The sequence below is a fragment of the Vidua macroura genome, chromosome 17, assembly GCF_024509145.1.
Source record: "Vidua macroura isolate BioBank_ID:100142 chromosome 17, ASM2450914v1, whole genome shotgun sequence".
NCBI lineage: Eukaryota > Metazoa > Chordata > Aves > Passeriformes > Viduidae > Vidua > Vidua macroura.
In genome coordinates this window covers 8,415,873-8,437,387 of record NC_071587.1, presented here as the reverse complement: position 1 = coordinate 8,437,387, position 21,515 = coordinate 8,415,873, and the positions used below count along the sequence as shown (strand labels likewise).

General features: G+C 42.1%; 1 protein-coding gene across 8 annotated transcripts in view; it reads left to right on the top strand.

The window, feature by feature from the left end:
* Positions 1–21,515, top strand: part of ZBTB46 (zinc finger and BTB domain containing 46) — a 47,767-nt gene that overhangs the window by 17,154 nt on the left and 9,098 nt on the right. For 7 of the 8 annotated variants that reach the window (XM_053992828.1, XM_053992825.1, XM_053992827.1 and 4 more), the window contains 2 exons: positions 14,065–14,346; positions 20,232–20,404. In XM_053992828.1, the coding sequence (XP_053848803.1) occupies positions 14,065–14,346; positions 20,232–20,404 (455 nt within the window). The remainder of the gene's footprint in view (positions 1–14,064; positions 14,347–20,231; positions 20,405–21,515) is intronic. The other variant, XM_053992831.1, reaches the window with a different exon arrangement.

Here is a 21,515-nt window from a genome sequence, read left to right as displayed (position 1 = left end):
GATTCATTAATCAGTGGCAGTAAATAGATTCAGGAATGCTTCTGGACTAGGAGTTTGGTGGTTTTTTCTAAGGACTTACGGGAGTGTGTTAGTAAACTCTCTCAAGCTGACCTCAAGAACTTAGTCTGTGCTGTGAGTTAGCTTGTGGTTTATTGCATACCAAAATCCAAGTCAGCCAGGAGAAGGGCGTGTGAGATTATAGACTTTTATGTTGCCAAATTTGGATGAAAGAAACAATACAAAGAGTACTGAAAGTCTTAAAAGTCTTTATGGGCTGAAAAAAGGAGGTTGAAGTTGCTCACCTACTGGAGTTTAAATGTGGTTTTCATTGAGCAGTAACTCTGCAAATGTCTTGAGATTTATTATGTTTAATGGTTATCTGCTGCAGCAAGATAATTGCATGTAATTATTGTAATTAGCTGATGATAAAATCTAAACAACGTCAGTTAGAAGAAAAATGTGAGATAATTTAAGGCAACAGTGATTTATGAAGAATTTCAATTTTTGCAATGCGTGTATTTTATCCTTGTTTTGAGTGAAGACTCAGCATGGGTTACCTGGTCTCTGTTCTCATGCAACTATTTTTCATTTTCCACGGCATCCCATAAAAACAGCTCAATCACTTGTGCTGTCTGAGGGATGTGGGTTTGGAGGTACCTGGAGTGAACCAGACATGTTGGAGTGGCTGCAGAAACAGAGCTGCAGCTCTGATCCTCTTGGAAAGCTGGGTGTAGACTGAGTGTCTTTATGGAGAATAGTGCACAACAGAAGAGATTGTATTACTGGAAGCTGAATGAAACTTAGATTATTTAATTCCTAATTGTTAGGGAATTAAATTGCAGTGGCTGTTTGCAGATGAGAGGAAGATGGCTCGGGGGCTTGACTCAGCACAGTGCTGAGACAGCATGTCAGCAGACACAACAAATTATTTGTTCCAAATCTTGCCTTAAATGCAGTTTCCAATAAAGGAGGTGGTTTCGGTGGTGGGAAAAGGGCAACTGGATGGTGGTGGTTGGGGGAAGAGTATCAATATTCCAATAGTGCTGGTAAAAGAAAAGGAAAAAAATGAGTGGCAAGACTTCTTGCTGTCGAAAATGAACAGGTTTGGGGGCTGCCTGTGCTGGCAGTGGCAACTGGCAGAGAGCAGTGTGTCCATGAGGAACAAGAGGGGGGTGTGGAGACTGAGCTGCTCTTGGGCTCCCCATATTGGCCTTCTGGAGAGGTGAATGCAGGTGAAATTCTCCTTTCTGCCCCGCTGGACAGGGAGGTTCCTCTGCATTGTGGGGCCTGAAATTGTGGAATGGGTGAATGTGGGCTTAGCAGCAGGGATTGTCTCTGCAAGCCCTGCCTGTGTTGTAGGTCAAGTTGTGGTGTCTTTGGGGATTTTTTTAGTATGATTTCAAAGGATTTGAGATCTGTACATGTTCAGTTTCGGTTAACCTTGGACACCTTGTCCACAGGCAGCCTCTCATGTGGTGAACCTGTGGTTTGGGGGAAATCAAATGGGCACTCAAGTGAGGCTGCTGCTCTTTCACTGTGAAGTAAAAGCAACACTGCTACCCCAAAAACACCCTGTCTGGGGCCCTGCAAGCAGTAGGGTCTTCTGGTATTTCCCATATCCAGCAGATGGGAGATTTTTTTCCTGCAAACTTCATATCCTGAGCTACAGAGTAGTGTTTAGGCTGGATTTTGGTACCTCAGGTTCTTCCCTCTCCTGTTAGAATTCATCAGTGCTGTACAGGTGTTGCAGACTTGACTCCTAAGTATGAAGAATAATTGATTTTCTTGTGTGCAAATGGGTAATGACACAGTGCAGATGCTTGTAACAAGTATTTGGGTTGTGTTTAAGTTTCAGCTTGAAGTTGTCTTTGATTTAGTCATGTCAGGTTTCATTTTTTAAAACATACTTCATAGTCTAGGGCTCTCTTTTACCTCATTTGTTTGGAGTGTTCCTATCAGCAATGTACACAGCTAAGATGGAAAGCTGCTCACTCACTGAGGAAATGGGTGTTGAATGTTCTTTCAGAAGTAATTGAGAGGAAAGAAAGTTACCTAGAACTCTCTGTTCTTTAAGGCTCGTTCATTTTTCTTCTCCTATCCATTATTTTAAGATGCTGCTTGCTAAGGCTGAAAGCTCTTGCTGGGTTCACTGGGGTGGTTTACAAATGCCTCTCTACTGCTGGGCTAACACAGACATTGCATTCTGGAAATGCAAAAGCTGGTTTAGGAGAATACTTCTTCAAAGCTCAGTCTTCCTCCTGAAGTTGTGTAAGGTACTCTTTTGGTCTTGGTTGCAAACAGCACTGCATTTCAGCAGCATTTTGGAAGGGGACTCCTGCAAGTAACCATTGCATCACCCTTTAAATTCAGTGATTATTTGGGGTAGGATTTTGACAGATGAAAAATACGCTTCCTACTCCTCTATTATATATAGGATTATTTAATTCTTATTATATTACAAAGAAGCACATTGCTGTCACTGAAACTTTGCTTTTGAAACAGCTCATTCACACTCAGCAATGGTGCTGCTTTCAGTGGGAAAAACATTCTTATCAGTACAGGCAGGTGTATTAAAGTGTCCCAGATATTTAAGTAGACTGTTTAAATACAAATCAATGACATCTCAAAAAAAGACATAGATTTTATTTAAGTTGAAAGGGTAAGAAAATTCTTTGCGAGTCTGTTGATTTCCCATATGCTGGTGGGGTGCTATTGAGAGTTTTGGAATCTGACAACATTGGTGATTAAAATAAAAAGGAGTGTCTGAGGTAATCTTATTAATGGTAATCTAACATAATGGAAATAGCAAGAGATTGTTAATGTCTGCTGTGAAGATTGTCTTTTCCATCCAAGAAAGAATGATCAAATAGGATTTGCAGAAGAATGCAAATGGAAAACTGAGGTGCTAGACTGGGACTGTGATTCAGCTCTCAGTTTCTCAGGGTGGTGTCAGTCAAGCACAAAGCTTGACAAGCACCATCTTTTCATGCTAGTCTCTATTTATTAATTTGGACTGTCTGTTTAGCATCAAACACGTTGCATTTTGTCTTTCTCATCCTGTTTGGGTTGTTCAGGATGTCAGTCTGTCATTCCTTGTAGGAAACATTCATATATATGTTTTCCTCATCAAGACACATTAACTTGAAGCAGCAGTTCTCCAAAGTAAACTGAAGGATGGGCTTTTATAAATAATAACTTTATTCATAATTGAGCCAAGAAGAATTTCCTCCATGGACTTGCCAAAAGAACAGGTCTGCCTTTTATTTTATCCCTTTTTCTTGAATTTTATAGGTTTTCTAAACATGGTTTTTAGTCTTTGTTAGTTTTTGTGTCAAAGATGCTTACGAAATTCAGGAGTATTCTTGTGCCTTGAACATCTTTATCTGCCTTGGGTTCCTGTTCTTTTAACCTGGCTGGATAAAAGTTTTTCAGGATTACACATCCTGAGTGTGTGGACTACAGGATCAGGTGGTGTTTGGAAAAGAGAATGGATATCTTCACTGTTAAGCCAGCAGAGTTTTGCTGGTTTTGCCTCTTCACATAATGGAAAACTGTCACTTGAAGGGTGTCTTCTGAAGAATTTATTGACGCCTTTATTAATGTGTTAGTTCAAGCATGGTAGTTATGATTCAGGAATTTATTTCCAAGGAAATACTCCCACACGTCTTCTGAGTGTTTGCACCCAAAAGCTGCAAGTGAATTTCTGCGTGCCAATTGACTGTGAAATGAAGCTAATCATTTTAAAAACAGAGCAGCCCTTTCTAAAGGCACTACAGTTTGGGAACTCTTTTCTTTCCTTTAATACATGTCTTGGAATTGCTGTGTTCTGTTAAGAAGAGCTTCAGGACTCGAGTAAGCCCAGACTAGTGACCTCCATGGGAAGGACAGGCAGGACTTGGCTGTATCCTTCTGACTTTGCAGAGCTCACAGTTCCTTTAACGTTTTCCCCATCAAAATCTTTAATTATGCACAAGTTTCCTCCCTCCTGGTGAGGAGCCGCTGAAGTCGCTGGTTTTCCAATGCCACACGTGTGGCTGCAGTGGCTGCTGCAGGAGCTCTGCTCCCCAGGAATTCTGGAGACAGCTGGTGTCGTCAACATTCCCCATCCCTTTTTCTGCCTTGGTTTCCAGAGAGCAAATTATGATTACAGGAGCTGTTGGGGAGCACAGATGCTGAACAGTTGGATCACACAGGGAGCTTACATTGCAAAAAGGCTTCAGAGGCAGGCAAGGAAGGGCTCATTCCAGATGAACTCAACAAAGTTTCTGCAGGTGAGGTCTCTGGACCCGAGTACGGGCAGGTGAATGTGTGGATTGCCTTAGTACAGGATGAGTTTATTCTTGAAACAAAGTTGGTTTTTCTCAGCAAGCTACTGGGCTTCTTATATCTCTGTCCCTTTGTCAATGCAAATCTTCAGATCTTCCCTTGATTTATATTTTCAAGTCATTATTAAATAAGTCATTCCCCTGAAAATTCCCTTGTTCCCATTGTATTTGGCAAGCATGTTGGTCCACCTAGAGGAATCCAGATTTTGCAAAATGACAAAAGGTGGGAAAGAAGAGTGTGGTGTTGGGACTCAGGATTCAGGTAAAGATATTTGCTCTGTTCTACAAGACAAAAATGAATGTATTGAAGGAGATGCTAAGAGACATTTTGGAAGCAGGCAGTGTTGAAATTATCCAGCCAGAAAAGTCACTGGGACAGAATACAGTCAGTTACTCTTCCTTTAAAAGGATTTTGATTTGAAGAGAGGGAGTCTCCAGTCCACCTGCCATGGTCTGAGTCCTGGTTGCAATGGGAAAACTTCAGGTGTTTTAATGGTTTGCTACAGCCATGACTGAAAACTGGGCTGGCTAAAATTTCAGTTGTCAGATGAATGTCTGATGTCCTAAAAATCAACACAGGCTCAAATTTTAATAATTTCCTACTTGTAGTTTGTTACTTAGACCTATTTTATGCCTCATTTTGGAAAGATCATTTTTTAAGCAGGATAGATGTTTTGGATTAAAACAGCTTATTGGAAAGGTGTTGGAGTATTTTTGAGGGTAGGTAATAGTAAACTACAAATTGCCTACCACTTGGAAAATTAAGTTCATTACTGCATTTTTCCACCTTCTTTTACAGCCATGACGTTGCAGTTATGGTGCAAGGTGTTAAAATCTTTGCTGCAATTGAGGGGGTATTGCTGGGGAGATATTTTGATACCCTGGTGAGCAGTGATGCAGCCAGGCAAGGAGGGGTTACAGCTCTGTGCTCTTATGCCACCCCCTGAATTCTTTCTTAGCCCAAAATCGGCTTAGCCTGCATTCCTTGGGCTTAGGAGCTGCCCAGGTTTCTGGACCCTCTCTGGAACTCTTGGTGTGCCTGAAGCTGTGTGGAGGTGGCTGAGAGTTGCTCAAAATGTAAAACCAAATAATAAAAAAAAAAACCCAACCCAAACACCACTGATCTGTGTCCACATTGAGAATTTTGCAGAGGGTGCTCAGTGAATAATTCAGGTTATCTGTATCACCACGGCTACAGGCTAATGGAGTTATTAGGATAAAATCTTTGCAGGAGTAACTTTAGAATTTCTGTTATTGAAGGGTTAGGTCAGGTTATTTTCAAGTTGGAAACTAAAATCATTGCTTTAAACCCAGACACACTTACTCCCTGGCTACACCCTGCCTTTAAAATGGTTCCACCCTAAACCAGCTTTAGCTCAATGCTCAGTGTCTGTTTCCTTTCCCCACCCTGCATTCCCCAGGCTCCCAAGCCCTCCTCCTCCTCTTCCTCCTTTTTGTGGTAGCAGTTCTGATTCTGTTAATCTGCTTTAACTCCAGAGATCAGAGGCATTTTCCCTCTCTTGAGTGCCCTTCTCACTATTTTATTTGTGCCTTGTGCTCTTCCTTAAGGAGATCTCAACTTTTGAAAAACTTTTTACCCCTCTTTTGGTTCTTTACTTTGAAATTACAAGTGAGAAATCAATAAGCTTTTGGCATTTTAACATAAATTCTATTCCTACTTTGCAATCAGCCTTGTTCAAGCCTTCAATTTCCTTATTTGCAGTGCTTCTTTTGCATTAAAATGTAGTAGGAATTTGTTCTTAAGATGCAGTGCCTGGGAATCAAACCCAAGCTTTTCTCTACTGGCCTCTGATTAATTTTTTATTCTCTTTTTTTTTTTTTTTCCCAAGGCACGTGTTTCAAAAGGTAAATATTTGTTCTGAGGATTTTCAGAGTTTATAACTCAGCATTCTGTCATATCACGAGTGCCAATATTCATATTTAATGTGGTACTTGAATGTTTTATTTCTGTCCCTTCATGTTTGTGTCTTCCTCTGTCCTGAGGAGCAGCAGGGAATAGTGTCACTCCTTTCATTGCCTGAATTAAGAGACTTGGAAAAAGAGGTTAAGCTTGCAGTACTGTTAAAGTGATAGTCTCAAATTACTCTACAATTCTCTGCATATTTTGGAGAAACAAGAGTGGTTTAAGGTATTTCTGCACTTCCCAGTCATTCCTGCTCCTGCAAGGACACTGTATTATCCCACTTTAGAATAGTTTCTAAAACAATTAACTCACCCAGTTTAACCATTTCTCTCTGTTTTACCTTTTTTTAGGAAGATCAGCAGTTGGCCAGGTTTGCTCTGTAGCCCAAGGAACAGTTGAATTGAGGTCACTGACAGGAGGTGGGGGAGCAGCAACAAGCAGCAGGGTTTGGGCCAGGAGCTCCTTTTGCTGACCACAGGAAAGTGTCTGCAGAACTTGATTCAATGGTAGAAAAACAAATATTACGGGAAAGAGAAGAAAATTGATTATTTTTGTTCCAGGTACCTGGAGGAGTAGAGGGAATTTTCCAGTTATTTGTACACTGATTACTGTTTTGAGGAAGACAAAGATGGGGGGTACACTTGTGCTTGGAACATGCTGCAGGAATAGCAACATAAAACCAGGTCATATTTGTGTAGAACAAGCCTGGTTTATTTTAGCAGTAGTGTTCTAGAGCTGGTGAGGAGAATGTTTCTGCTGGTAAAACACAGAGAGTGAACATCCTATGGCTGTAGGCTGAAAAATTATATTGAAGCCTCAGCTGGCATGGGCTCCTCCTGAGCCCTCCAGAAACAGGAGCAGCATTGGAAATTGGCTCTTTCCTGCAGCACAGTGTTTTTCAGAACTCAAATCCTGACAGTCCCAGGTCACCCTGCTTTGAGTCGTGGTGGAGAAGCTGTAGTAGGGCTCAAACCTCAAAGAAGAGGGTTGGGAAAGCACAGCCTGAAGGACACCAAGTTTTTTATTCCATAAGGATTCACTTAAGATATCTTACAGCTTTCAACATAAAGGCAGTTTTTAATGATCATATGTGTTGTGGTTAAATATCTATGTTTGCTTAATTGTTTCCTGCTCGAGGAAATTGGAGCTGATTCTGAATGCTGTGCACATTTATTGTATCCACATGTCTGCTGTTATGGTTGTAAAATAGTGCAAATCAAACCCAATATAGCTCATGGCATCACTTCCCCATGTAAATATTGCAGTGGGTGAGAATGCTGGGGTTTGCTTAACAAATAGTGAGTTGTGAAACACTTTTGGAAGATTTCTGTTAGAAAGGAGGAGGGAACTGAAATACAAACTTCAAGGATATTTTTAGCAGCTGGTAAAAGATTGTCATTTTTCTGCCAGCCTGTGTGCTCCTTTTTTTTTTTTTTTTAATTCCCAATCAAAAAACCACACTATGAAACGAAAGCTATTTTTTCTCTTTTTTTTTTTCCCTGAGAGTTTAAAAATTAATTGCCTTTTGTACAAAAGGAGATCAAGCCAAACCTTCCTAAACTTACACAAGAAACATCATCCCTGGAATTCTAGATAAAATCAACTGTCAGACAGATACTTGACCCAGATACGTTGAAGAACCAGAAAATTAAGTCTTTTATTTCACCTAAGTTTTTTTGGGTCACATTTTGTCAGTGTACCTGAAACAAAAGCTGAGTTTAAGTGGCTCCCACTTTCCTTTGGTTCTTAATTGCACTCCCACGCTCTCCTGCAGTTGTTCCGGTGAAAATCTCTGTGACCATGTAGAGAACCAGATAGGGGAACTGATCTGCACTTAAACTTTTTTTTAATAAATTAATTTATTTTTAACATATTAGTTCCTGTCTCAAGTTCAATCACAACTATACGTGTGGTCTTGGTGCCACTGAGGGAGTAGCAGGGGAGGGTGCAGAAATATGGCATGGGAGAAGTTGCTGATGCTGGGACCTCTTCCCTTTTTACTTGTCATGATGTAAACAGAAAAAAAAATTATGTTTTCCATCACACTAAAAATTATCCAGCTGTGTGCAGGAGAGCCAAAACATCTGCCCCAGGAAGTGCGATGCCCGCAGCCATCCCAGGCTGCTTCCAGGCCTGAGGCTGTTGACTTTGTTCATTAACAACTTGTGTGGTGGGGTGTTGGATGGCACCAGGCTGGAGGGATGATTGGCTGGAAGGCAGCGGTGCCAGGCACAGCAGGAATTCCACCAAGACAAGTGTGAAGTCCTGCTTGTGGCACAGGATAACCCCCTGCAGCAGTTTGGCAGCCAAGGAGAGAAGACAGCAGCTTTGCAGAAAATGTCTTTTGGTGAGTAAGGAGCTGAAGAGGAGCCTGTGTGCCCTCGCAGCCAGGGAAGGCTGGCTGCCTGCCTTAGGAACAGCACTTGGAGTACAGGATCCAGTTTGGGCATCTCCAGGCCAAGAAAGACTTTGACAAGCTTGAGCAAGCGCAGCTGAGGCCATCTAGATGTGTGTGAAGAGAGGCTGAGACAGCTTGGTTTGAAATCTTGGAGAAAAGAAGGGGAGTAGGTGGATTATCCAGAGCCAGACCCTTCTCAGATGTGGGTTGAGAAGGGATGAGAGGTAATGGATGTGAGTTACAGGAAGGGAGATTCGCACAGGGTGAAAGGAGGAGATTCTTCACAAAGTGGTCAAAAGGTGAAGGAAGGACCTTGGGAAGTTGTACTCTGTCTTCCCTGCTGATATTCACAACTGGGCTGTACAAGCCACTGGACTCTTACTCTAAAAGTAGCTCTGAATTCACTTTCAACCTGATTTAGTCTACAATCCTTAAAGATGACTCCAGGTGACAGAGCAGTAATGCTGCCCTAGGTCAGGATGACTTCTCACTCCCCTGTCTGATGGTGACACTGCTTCAGATTAGGTCCAGCTGCTCCTCTCTCCAGGCTGGACTTTCCTGGGTTCTTGCCTTGCTGACAGCAGGACTCCTGTACCTGGAGGTGTCTTCCCTTCCTTCACCTTTCCACCTTCATCTGCCAGATTGGGTCCTGCAGGGGGGGTGAGCTACAGGAAAGGCTCAGGAGCTTTTTTGGCATGTGGCTTGAAATGCCATTGTCTTTGGAGGCTGTGGGACTTGCACAGAGTTTACTCCAGGTGCTGAGGGCTGAGACCACCAGCTGAGAAAGGTGTGCTGGAGGGATGGCTCATGAAACACCCTGCATTCCAGTGCTGCTTGGGAGGGCTCCTCAAAGATTCCTGAAATTTGCCAGGCAGGTGGAGAAACACACAGGAGCTGCTTTAAAGCTCTGTAAATGGTAGGTGAGGTACTGTTGCCATCCTTTGAAGGACTCCTGTGCCTGTGGCTGGCTGCCCCTTGCTGCTGGGGGTCACCTCTGTCACACAACTCCCGAGACCGGGGCCACCGAGGGAGGAGCATCCCTGCTTTGTGCTCCTGCCACACTGAACGGGGCTGTGAGGAGAAGGTGACAGATCCCCTCTTACCTCGAGACTGTAATGAAAAGTGCAATATTGAGAGAGAACAACCTTGCAAAACATTGCCTTTAGTTCTTGTGGATAAAGCTTGTTTCTGCTTTGAGTTTTCCAGCAGCAGATACAACCTTGTATGGCTTTTATTCACACCTTTCTCCCTTCTCATGGGTTTAGTTCTCCAGCTACTGATTTCTAGATGTTCAACTGTCTGCGTGAGAGAGCAGGAATAAAAGATGAAAAGGGGAAAAATAATTAAAAAAAAACAACTATGAAAGAGAATAATAGCATTGGGAGTCTGGGAAACCCCACTGGGGGTCTACTGAGAAGGTTAAAACACAGTACAAACAAGAAATAAGTGGTGTGAGAGAAGCAGATGCTGAGGAGGTACTTTGGTAACAGCTGAGTTTAAGCTGTAATGAGAAAAAATTACAAAAGCAGGAGGAAGAAATACAAGCAAAAAAAAAATTAGTTTCTGTATTAAAGTAATTAATTAAGGTAGTAAATGGAGCCTTTAAAATGCAGCCTTTCCTTGCTGTTGCTGGGATGCATGTGTGTTTTGTTCAATTGTTGGGCTAGGTTTAATGCTTTTTACTGTCAGCTTCTTCCTAGATCTTTGAAAATAAATTACCACATTAACATTTGGATACTTTTAGTACATTGCATTACTTTGATTTGTGCCATAGCCCTTTCCAGGGGGCTGCCAGATGTCTGTAGTGCTTGAATTTTTGTGACTAGTGCAACTTGCTTTTCCCATTCCTGGGTTTGTGACAGGAGCTCGGTTTATAGGACTTCCAGAGCTCACACAGTAGCCACCCTGGGTGTGTTGGGAATATTTTACTGCTCCTGTTGTCCTGGTGTGAGGTTTATTCCTCTTCATGGATCTGTTAAAGCCTGCCTGGTCTGTGTGGCTGGGAATGAAGTGTGTTTTGAGCTCAGCTGGGATGGGTGACCTCTGTGAGAAGGTGCTTGCAGTCCTTTTATCCCTGTTATGTGATGCTTCGTGTGTAGGTAAGAACTTTACTGTTGTTTTCAGAATTGTATGGAAGTACTGTTGCCAAAATTGTCAAAAAATAGGCTCTGTGTTTTATTTGACAATAAAAGCTAACAATAAAATATTCACCCAAGTCAACAAATTTAAGAAAGCTTTTCTAAAGCTTCTGTGTTTTGGAAAGTAGGCTGGTGTAATAGAATAACTGCAAAATAATGATTTGCTAAAGAGACTAATGAGCTCAGTTTTCCGAGCAGCATTAATCCCGTGTTTAGCTCGGGATTTCCTGCGTGTGGAGCTCTGCAGTTGCAGGGGCCGTCCCAGCAGGGTGAAAAACGAGCTCTGGAGGGCTGGGATGGAGCTCTGGGGCCCGTGGCAGTGAATAATTGCAGAATAGAAGCTCATTGACTAAAGCCTGGTTTACACGGGGCTGAAGCGCTGTAGTAAACAGTTTGGATTACTGGGAAGTGACGGATGCTTTCGATTCATATAATTCTTTGGCTAAATCTTGTTAAAAGGAGCTGCATTCTAGAGAAAAGAGAAGTGGTTTTGGAGGCGCTGTGGAGAGGAACTTGGTGCATTTTTTTGGGTTTTGGTGTGCTGAGAGTATTTTAGTACTTATGTGACTAAGTGGATATTTATTTTGCCATAATGTGTGTTTGATTAGATTACATCAGCTATAAATACTGGAAGCTCTGAAGCATCTATTTCACTGTCTGTCTCTAATCTTGGCTTTTGAGGAACGTTTAATGTCTTGTTGTGGTTACAATTAATCTGTGTGTGTTTTAGCAATTAGTGTTTATGTGCAGCGGGCAGCAGCCAATTCTGGCAACTGTCAATCAGCAGCTGTACCAGGCTCTGAAAAGGAGTGCAGAAAGCACAAGGTGATTCCCTGCCTGCCTGGTTACTTGGGAATGCAGTTTTGTGGGCAAACACCCTTTCTGGCCTGAGTTATGTGCTGTGATTCCCCATGTAGGCAGTGGGACAGTGGTATTATTGTGGCTTTGATGTGATGCAGCTCTCTGTTACCTTACCAGTTTAATGGGCTAAACTTTCATTTGCTTCCTTCACCACTTTTTTTAACAGCTGCTGGTTTTTACTGTCTTGTAGTTTTCCTTTATGTAGACATGCTGGCTTGTTTTTAAAAAACCTTCATTATCATCTAGAAAAGTGGATATCCTGTGAGCCTCTGACGGAGGGATGACAAAATACATAAAAATTCAAAGCATTTGAATTCTTCTGCTTGGCTAAGATTTAATAAAACTGATAATATGAAATTATACAAGCAAAACACAGATGGAGGAGGGAAAATGGTTTGTTTTAAACAGAAAGCATCTCTGGTAGTTCACATTTATGAACTTCCTACTGTGTTTGTAGCCCCCAGCCTTGGGCATTCCCTGCATCTCCAGGGTGTGGGAGCACTCTGCCTGTGATTGCTTTTTCCTTATTGTTTGCTTTGAGGCTGTTTGTTTTTTAAAGGAACAACTTCAGCAGTAGGATGTACTAGCAGAACAGTGCAGCTTAGTAGAACCAATCTGAACATGTTCTGGAATCTGATATGCCCTGAGCTGGGACTGGGAAATTTGCTGGCTGCTCCTGGCTCCACAGGCTGGGCACCTTGAGCGAGTCCCCACGTCTTTCTCTGGCAGCCACCACCTGTGAAATGGAGATAAAAATAATGATCTTCCTTCAGCTGTTTTCCAGGTTACAGGAGGTGGGCACAGTACCAGTGTCCTCATTAGCATTTTTTAATAAGGCTCTGCAGATTAATGCCTTGCCCTGGTTTGAAGCTGTGGAAACCAAGGGCTGGTTTGTCCCACTGCCTCCTCCCTTCTCCTGAGCTTCTGTACAGGAGTGAATTTATTGCAGTGCTGTGTGTGGACAGCACCTGAATTCCTTGCCCTGAAGAGCGCAAAGTGAATTTATGAAAGCAGCAGGTATTAATTTTGTAAGTGTCCTACCACTGGTTTGAGCTCTAATAGTTCCCTCTTGCATTAAGTAGATTTAAATCTCTTTTAAACTAGGAGGCAATAAAATATTCAGGATCTCCAAAACAGCTTCTTTCTCCATCTGATAGCTCATTATCTGTGCCCTCTCTTTGGATATAGATTTTTTTTCCCCTCTACATTGATAGGAGAAATGCCACAAAGGCATAAGTTTGTCGGGAAGCTTCAGCTCCGTTTGCCAGGTGCTCAGCTGGGCTTTGAGTGTGTCAGCTGTGTTTGCTGCTGCAGACTGGGGAGTAGGTAATTGCAATTTGTTTTATGCACTTCTCAAATGGGCTAACAGCCCTTTTTGTGTGTAATTTTTGTTGTTTCATGTGAAGAATAGAGCGGAGTCTGAGAGTAATTTTCCTTTACATAAAAATACATAAATTATTTAAGCTGATAAGAGAGTCAAAGTCCAAACAAAGGAGGTTCTTCAATTAGACTTCCCCAAAAATCCAAAGATAAGCTATGTTTTCACAGGAAGGAGTTTGCTTTATTGTAGCTTTTTTGGTTTTGTTTGGGTTCAGTAATTGATATATTTGTTACTAATATGTTATTTTTTTTATACAGTTTCTTTGTAGTTACATGTTGTGAAGTGGCTGATTCGGTTTTTTTGGGTTTTTTTCAACTGTAACATTTCTGTATTAAAACCCACCCTGTGAGATATGCTGGGAACCAATGGTTGCTGTGTATTTTTTAGAGAAGTGACCCCAAGGGATTTATACTCAGCACCCCACTATTAAAGGCTGTTTATTACTGGGTTTCTCAAAACCTTCATCATGGGAAAGAAACAAAGAGTGAAAATTTGGGCTAACTGGAGTGTAAAATTAGGGAGAAAACAGAACTTAAACCTTTAAATGTAATTTCAGTACTAGCAAATTATCCTGAAATCTTAGTTTAAGATAAATAAATAGTCTTATCCAGGCTGTGGGTAAAATACACATCCTCTGCCCTGCCTTCATAGCATGTGGCACTGAGCTGAAGCCCAGTTGGTGGGGCAGGAGGGAAGGGGCTGGAAAAACAGAACCCCCAGCTGTGGGGCAGGAAAAGGGGGGATGAGGGCAGGAAAAGGGGGGATGAAGTAAGGAAAAGGGGGGATGAGGGCAGGAAAAGGGGGTGAGGGCAGGAAAAGGGGGTGAGGGCAGGAAAAGGGGGATGAGGGCAGGAAAAGGGGGTGAGGGCAGGAAAAGGGGGTGAGGGCAGGAAAAGGGGGTGAGAGCAGCACTCCCACGTGAAAAGCAAAGCCAAAGCCAGCGTTGCTGCATTGCTGGTGCTGTTTGGCGGACCCGCAGCAGGGCGGGCCTGTCCCGGCGGTTCTCTGTGTCTCTGACAGTATCTCCCCCGCTGCAGGCGCTGATGCGGCCGGGACGGAGCCCAGCAGCTCGGACAGCAGGGTGGAGCGGCCGGAGCCCTACACCAACGTGGAGGAAGCGCTGCTGGGAGGGGAGTCCAGCTACATCCACCAGCCCCTGACTCCGGACAAGGAGGATGCGCTGCAGGCCGCCACCGTGGCCAACCTGCGCGCGGCTCTGATGAGTAAGAACAGTTTGCTGTCGCTGAAAGCCGACATGCTGAGCGAGGACAGCTCGCTGCTCTTCGAGTACCTCCCCAAAGGCACGCACTCGCTCTCCCGTAAGTTGGCCGCCTTCTGCTTTTTCTATTTTTTTTTTTTTATTTCTTAGTGATGCTTTAGGGGAAATCTTTAGTGAGAAGAAAATACGTGTCACCGCCTCGTTTGTTGCTGCTGGTGTGTTTATATCCAGGTTTAAGTCCTGCTTAATCCCACTTTCCATAAAATATGGAAACTTTCGTCTGATTCTGATCCAACTTTGTTGTTAACTGCTGAAGTCATAGAAGAAAATATTCAGCCTGTAGTGCCTGCCCTCAAATTTCTGTTTCTCTCATCTCACACGATGGCACTTAGAAACGAAATACAAAGTATTTGAGTCATTACGGGGAAGGTTTTGAATCCAGACTTGATTGATGTTGAACAGCTTGAATGTTGCTCCTGTGTCTGTAGAAACAATTGGGGTGTTGTAGATTGCATGATCTATATTTCTTGCAGTTTAATTTTAGACTTGTAAGTAGTGAGCAGCTATTGATTTTCTTATACTTGCACCTGGAAATGAATGTTTTTCTACTGGTGATCTGTTGGAGACAGCTGATGTGAAACCATTAGGTGTGGACAGCTGGTTTTTCAGCCTATTTTTGTGTTTTCTTCATTGCAGCCTGTTTCTCTAGTGCATAAAGAAAGAAATTATTAATGCTGTATTTTAATAATACTCTGAGAAGATACATCATTTGTGAAATAGAATAGAGCAAGCAACAGTTTTCTGAGTACTACATATTAATTTCCAGAAGAAAAGGTTTATCTTTATCTATGGTGAGAAAACTGGCTATGTAAATAGAATGAAAAGTTCACTTAGGATATCTATTATTTTATTTTCTTTTAGTTTCCTCAGTGGGAAAAGATAGATAACTTTAATGGCCATAGAATAAGAGAATGAATCACAGAATCTCAGAATGCTTTGAGTTGGAAGGCACTTTGAAGATCATCTCTTTCCAGCCCCTTGCCATGGGCAGGGACACTTTCCACTAGACCAGGGTGCTCCAAGCCCCATCCAAGTGGCCAACTGATCCCTGGAGCTGTGTGACAGAGGGAAATAATTGCACAATGCAGTGTCAGACTTAGTGTCTCTTTTCACTTCTCATGTCTGAACAATGGAATTGTTTTTAAAAAAATCCAAAAGCCTTAAAGTTTCTGTACCTTATTGTGTAGCTTAAATATCTGTGGGGAATGGCTGGTGCAGTGTTCTGGTTTCTTTCACAGTAACTCACTTCCCGAAGGATCTCCAGTTAAATCAGATTTAGACGGTTCAGACTGGGCTCCAGGGTTGAAAATCCCTCAGTTGCAGTGGAACAGCACAGATGTGGCTCAGTTCAGTGGCAGGGTTTGGGTGCAGGGAGCAGAGTGCCCTGAGCTGGCACAGGGAGGGTGGGAGCCTGGATCGGTGCGCGACCGCGGGTGATGGATGCACCACGGCTTCGGGTCTGTGGCTCCTGACAGGTGAAATCAGCAATTTCATCTTCTGTCTTGATAAATTGGAATAATGACAGGGCTGCCCTCTATCCATCATCCTTCTCCTTGTTGGAGGATTTTAGGTTATACTTAAAAACTGAAACACCACTTGACGTAAAGATAAATGTGTATGAAGCAGTCATAAATCTGGGTTAAAAATTAGAGATTGCCCAACCACCTGAGAAGCAGAGCTTGAGGATGGGCATGGTGCAGGCAGGAGACCAGCTGGGTTTAAAATAAAGCTTGATACTTTTAGAAAAGGGGGGTAGTTGATATCTCACTGAAGGGTGCCATGGCCCAGGAGGTCCTGTCCAGCCTGTATTTGAGGTCCTTATTTTCCAGTCTTCTCACTATTACTTGGATTTCATTCAGCTGAGCTTCAATTATCTCATCTTTATGGAAGCAAAGCGAAATGCCCAAGTCAAAAGGAAGACTTCCTGCTTGGTCTGTAGCTCTCACAGCAGTCAGGGATGTGGCTGTGGCCTGGTAAGAGGATTTTTATAGAAGCCAGGAGTTAAGAGACATATTTTTCTTTCATCTTATTCAGATTCACAGGTATCAATTTATTTTAATCACTTGAAAAAGATCTTGTGATATACGATTCCCTTTTAAGTGGTCATTACTGAATACAACAGGACATCAAGTTTGATGAGAATATTCAGTGTATAAAATGACAGTGAAGCAAGTGGTGAGAAGGTTGTGGAGATATAAAAGCACAGTCTAAGTTGGTGCTGGCTTTGTAGGTGTTTTTTGACATTTTTCTTCAAAAACAATTTGAGGATGTTGAGTCATTTTAATTCCTGGGTTATATTTAAAAAAAAAAAAAAAAAGGAGGGGGGAGTAGGTAGGAGCACAGTGAAAAAAACTGAATTTAACAAGAGAACCAAACCCAGCGGTTTTCATCTGTCTTGATTTGAAAAGAAATGCACTAATTTCAGGGATTATAAGTGATCAGTCTCTTCTGACTGTAAAGAAGTGAAGTGTTTTTTAATCTTGGCTGCTATCACTGGATTATCTTCTCTTACAAAGCATTGCAGTACATAACTGCCTCAAGGAGCAGTATTCAGATTTTGTTTTGTTTTTCTTTCTGGAGGAAAAAAGACTTAATGGAGGTGGACAGATGCAAAGAGGGTGTTAAACATGTTTAAAATTTGGATGAGCTATTTCTAAAGGGGATATTACTCTCCAAGTTACTGCACACATTAAAAGTTTTCACTTGCTCTTCCACATAATTCTTCCCGTTTTAGAAATTAGAGGATATCCCAAGGTTTTTATTTTACTACGTGCTCTTTTTAACTAATTCATTATATGGTCATATGAGGTATGAACTTGACATTCTGCTGGTGGAAAATGAAGCCCAGAATGTGTGTGTGGGGGTGTTATATCACTATGGTGAACTTCTGAAGTTAACCAGTTCAAACTCATTTAAAATCAGAAGGGAAAACTTAAATATCTTGCCATTTGGGTAGCACAGTTGCCAGATAACCTGCAGCTGAAGGGAGAGTTTGATGTTCATGATGTGTGATCAAGATTGACATTGTTCATATGCTGCTCAGAAACCTGGAACACGCAGGTTTTGCAGAAAAAAATGTGTGAATTACTCATGGGTAACACCGAGGCCGTCTGGGGAACTGTTGGTTACTGAACCTGCCTGGGTTGTTGCTGGGGGTGCCTTTCTGATAAGGCATCATGAGAGTTTTCCTGGTCTTGCCATGTATTCCTGGTTTGTCTCCAAAAGCAGGTGGTTGTTCTGTGATTTCCACTCCAGCAGAGCTGCTCTGCAGAGCTCCTTGGTTTAATAATGTGTCTTATTTCATTTATGAGCCTGAACTTTGGTAGCATTGTTCCACACGGTTACATCACACGGCCAGGAGTCTCAAAGGCTTCAGTCGAATGTTTTGAGATGGTCTTGCCAAGTATAATCAAGAGAAGGAGAATTTTAATTTGCATCAGAAAATGAGGTGGTTAGTTTACACCCTTGTTTTCTCATTAAAAAGAAAAAGAAAACTTTCAGATCGACGTGGGGGGACGACTCCCTTAAAGGGCGACTTCCACATTTCAGAATAGCACATTTGAAGGCTTTTTTATATGTCTAAGTTTGGCTTTTCCTGTTTACCCTGTGGCATAGAAGCAATTCCTATGAAGCTTCCAGTCCAAGTGATTACGTGGTACACAGAGCCCTTTTCTTTTGGGCAAACCAGCTAATAGGTTATTTTTAGTTAGTGGTATATTGGAGCAAATAATTTATCCTTGCACTGGATGTTAAGAAATACATTTTACACAGTGGTTAACTTTCCCAGGAAGAAGTTAAAGGTATTCAGTTTGGTGTGGAATTTTCGTACATGGTAAAAGAAGATTTAGGGGAGAATGGATGCAATTTTAAATGAGATATAATAACTTCGTCTTTCTCCTTTCCACAATATTTTACTGTCCAGCTGTCACAAGAATTCTGTATTCACACAAATATTGCTAAACCCCTGCTTCATTTTCTGTGTGCAGAGCTGACTGAAGGAAGGTGGTTTTGATTTCTGAGTTAGAAGTTAAAATACTTTTGCTTAAAATTAATTTTCGTACAAGTTTAGGAGGGAAAAAAGTTTCTCACACTACAAGTCAGAATGGACATAAATCTGTGTTTTTGTGTACAAAGTGTGGGTCATTGATGTGGGTTTCTCTCTTCTTGTGTTACTTGCAGTTGTTGAAACCAAATAAATACTGACTATTGTTTGAAAACTCATCTTTGTGGTGTTGTACATCTTTGTGTGTTTGTATACCTTGGATGATAGTTTATTGCTTCTCAATGCTTTATTTCATTGCTTGTTCATTTGCCTTAGGTTTTGCTTTAAATGCAGAGGTTTTTTTTTGGAACCTGTGAAACTCTGGGAAGAATTCTAGCAAATAAAGAGTTCATCAAGCCAGGCCCCACTGGTTTATCTTTATTGTGTGCTAAAATACCATTAGTTCAAAGAAGTGTAACCCAGAGATGCCTTTGGGGCAGTTTGAATCGGTTTGGGATGTTCAAGGGTAAAAAAAGAACCTGTGTCTGTCTAGGCAGGAATTCTGCTATGGACCTGTAGAGCTGGATTCCTGGTAACAGTTCCTAACAGGAAATACTGATAAATTCCATTTTTCCTCTGAACTTTTCCTGTCTTGCATTTCTGGCATTTTGTTGTCCTGCATTAAAATGACAACAGCAACAGATGAGCAGCACCTGAAGGAAACCTTGGAGCATTGTTATCCCAGCGTTAACCCAGTTGGGAAAGATATCGATCTGTGATCAAAGCAGAGGAAAGCAAATCAAACATCCAGCTTGTGGCACAAGAGCAGAATTTCCTTTGATAGCTGATAAAAAAGTAGGGTTTGGGATTGTTCACATTTTGAAACCTTGGTGTGGTTTCACTCGAGTGCTTTGTTGTCACCCAGATCACAGCGCATTGTATTCGGACACAGTATAAACTGTGACTTGTTATTTGTAGCTGCATTAAAAAGTGTTTTTTTTATATCCCTGAAGGTTTCCATCAGACTCTTTTTTGCTGGAAATGAAAAAGCCTTTAGGGCATAGAGTGCTTTAAATATGAATTTGTTTATTTTATGTCATATTTGCTTCTGGTTTTGCCGCCTTGCATTTCAAAAAGAACAACCTCCTCCGTATGTCATTCCAATATTCAGTCAAGGCATGTGCTAAAGTTTGTATAATAATTTGTAATGTACAGTGATATTGGTAACACAGTCTTTATTTGTATTTAGCCTTGTCATTGATTCTCAGGGCAGTTTCTGGAATATTGTTTTCCATTTGGCTGTTGCTACAGTGTAGGCGAGGGCCGGACACGGCATGTTTTCCTTTTGAATTATAGGAGATTTTTAGACTGTAATGACTGTCAGGTATAATCAAACAGTTTTGTACAAATATTTGAACCTCCATCCTTGCTAAATATAGAGTGACAGGAATCCTTTTTTCCATCTTTTGTAAAGCACTTTGAGATCAATACTGACAGCCTGATATTAAATAAAACACCATGGACAGATCTTGAGATCTGAACCTGTGGCATAAAATTCAAGAAAGCTAGTGGAATGAAGTTTGAAGTTTCCTTAAAGGTGGAAGTGTATGAGTTCAGAATGGTGCTTCTCCAAGAGAAACGTGGATATTGGTGCTGCATTGTGCTTCTTTCTCCTGACGGACTCTGTAGTGACCGAGCCCTGCAACGTCACTCCAGTACACACAGACATTTGGGTGGGGAGGCTGCTTTAAAAAAAAAAAACAAAAAAACCCCAACCCTTCAACCAGAAAGACCAAAAGCCTGGCATCCCTGTCCTGCTGCATTCCCTCCCACTGACAGAAGATGAGCTGCGAGTGCTGGGGCGCTGCCTTTGCGAGGCCGTTTTTAAAGCCACCAGCTGGTGCTCGTTCACGTGGGTGAGATTCGTTTCCTGTGTTCCCCAGGGCCTGGCACCAGCTCGAATCCTTCAAGGGGTGAAAGTGATGGCAAACTGGAAGCACCATCTCCCCCGCTGCCTTCAGCACACCTTGCCACTCAGAGCCCCACCAGGATCTGCTCTTCTGGTGAAATGTCACCAGAAACGGGGATAAAAGGAGAGATGCCTTCCTCAACCCAGGTAAGATCCAGGGGGGAGGGAGGAATACAAAGAACTTGAAGTGCAGAGGTGTCTGTTTGATCAAATCTTCCCCAGTTAGGAGTATTTTGAAAGATCTAATACCTTATCCTTTAATCTGTGAGCTTTTTTTGGAAAAAATACAGGTTGTTTTAAAACTAGAAGTCTGTTGAGGGTCAGGACTGGTGCTGTCCCAATTTTAGTCTTTCTGTCTTACCTCAGCAGAATTTCTGTTCAAAAACCTCTGGGGTTTTTTAAATATGAATGCCTTTTTTATTGTAAATCCCTTCATGTGCACAACATTGCACACTAGCATGTAATAATGGCATGAGACCTCAGCTACCCATTGCTCACTTCTGGTGTTGGGCATTTGGGTTTCTTGTAGCTGTATAAATTCAGTCAGAAGTGGGCTGTCTCTCTCTATTACAGAAGTGAGAAGTTTGACCTAAAATCCATAGCTTTCTGCAGCATTTCTTGTTCTTAATATTTTTGAACGATACTCTATTAAACAAATGGGTGGAAAACACAGGTTTTGCTTTGCCATCCCCGTAGAGCAAAGTGAGCTGGTCTGCACAGACCTGCCGGGGCTGCAGCACGCCTGTGCCTCATACAGGGCTGCCATCTGCCACACGCTGGCATATCGCAGGAGATTTATAGGGGGAAAAAAAAGATAAAATCAGCTTTTATTTGGAATTTGCATCAGCAGTGCCAGAGGGCATTGCAGAAGGGGAACTGTGCAGAAGGTGTTTGTGTTCTACAGGCTCTCCTATGTGGAAAAGTACCTGTGGAGGGCTAAGGGAGAATTTTCCAGTTCCGTTGTATCAACTAAAAATATCCAGTCCAGCGTTTCCCACTGGCCTGAGTGGGAGCTACAGATGCTTAGTGAGACTGGATACTGAGTAGTTATCTGTGACTTAAACAGAGGTGTTGATTACTGTCTTCAAAACACCAAATGATAAGGTGTTTTGAGGCAAGATAAAGGCCCAGTTCACTGCTCTGGCAGTGAAAGCTTTGTAAAGGCACTTTGAATTGTCAGGTTAAGCGACTGAGCCTCCCTTAGAGAAGGGATGAAGGCAGTGACAGCGATGGGAGTCACAGCTCTGCCTACAGGACA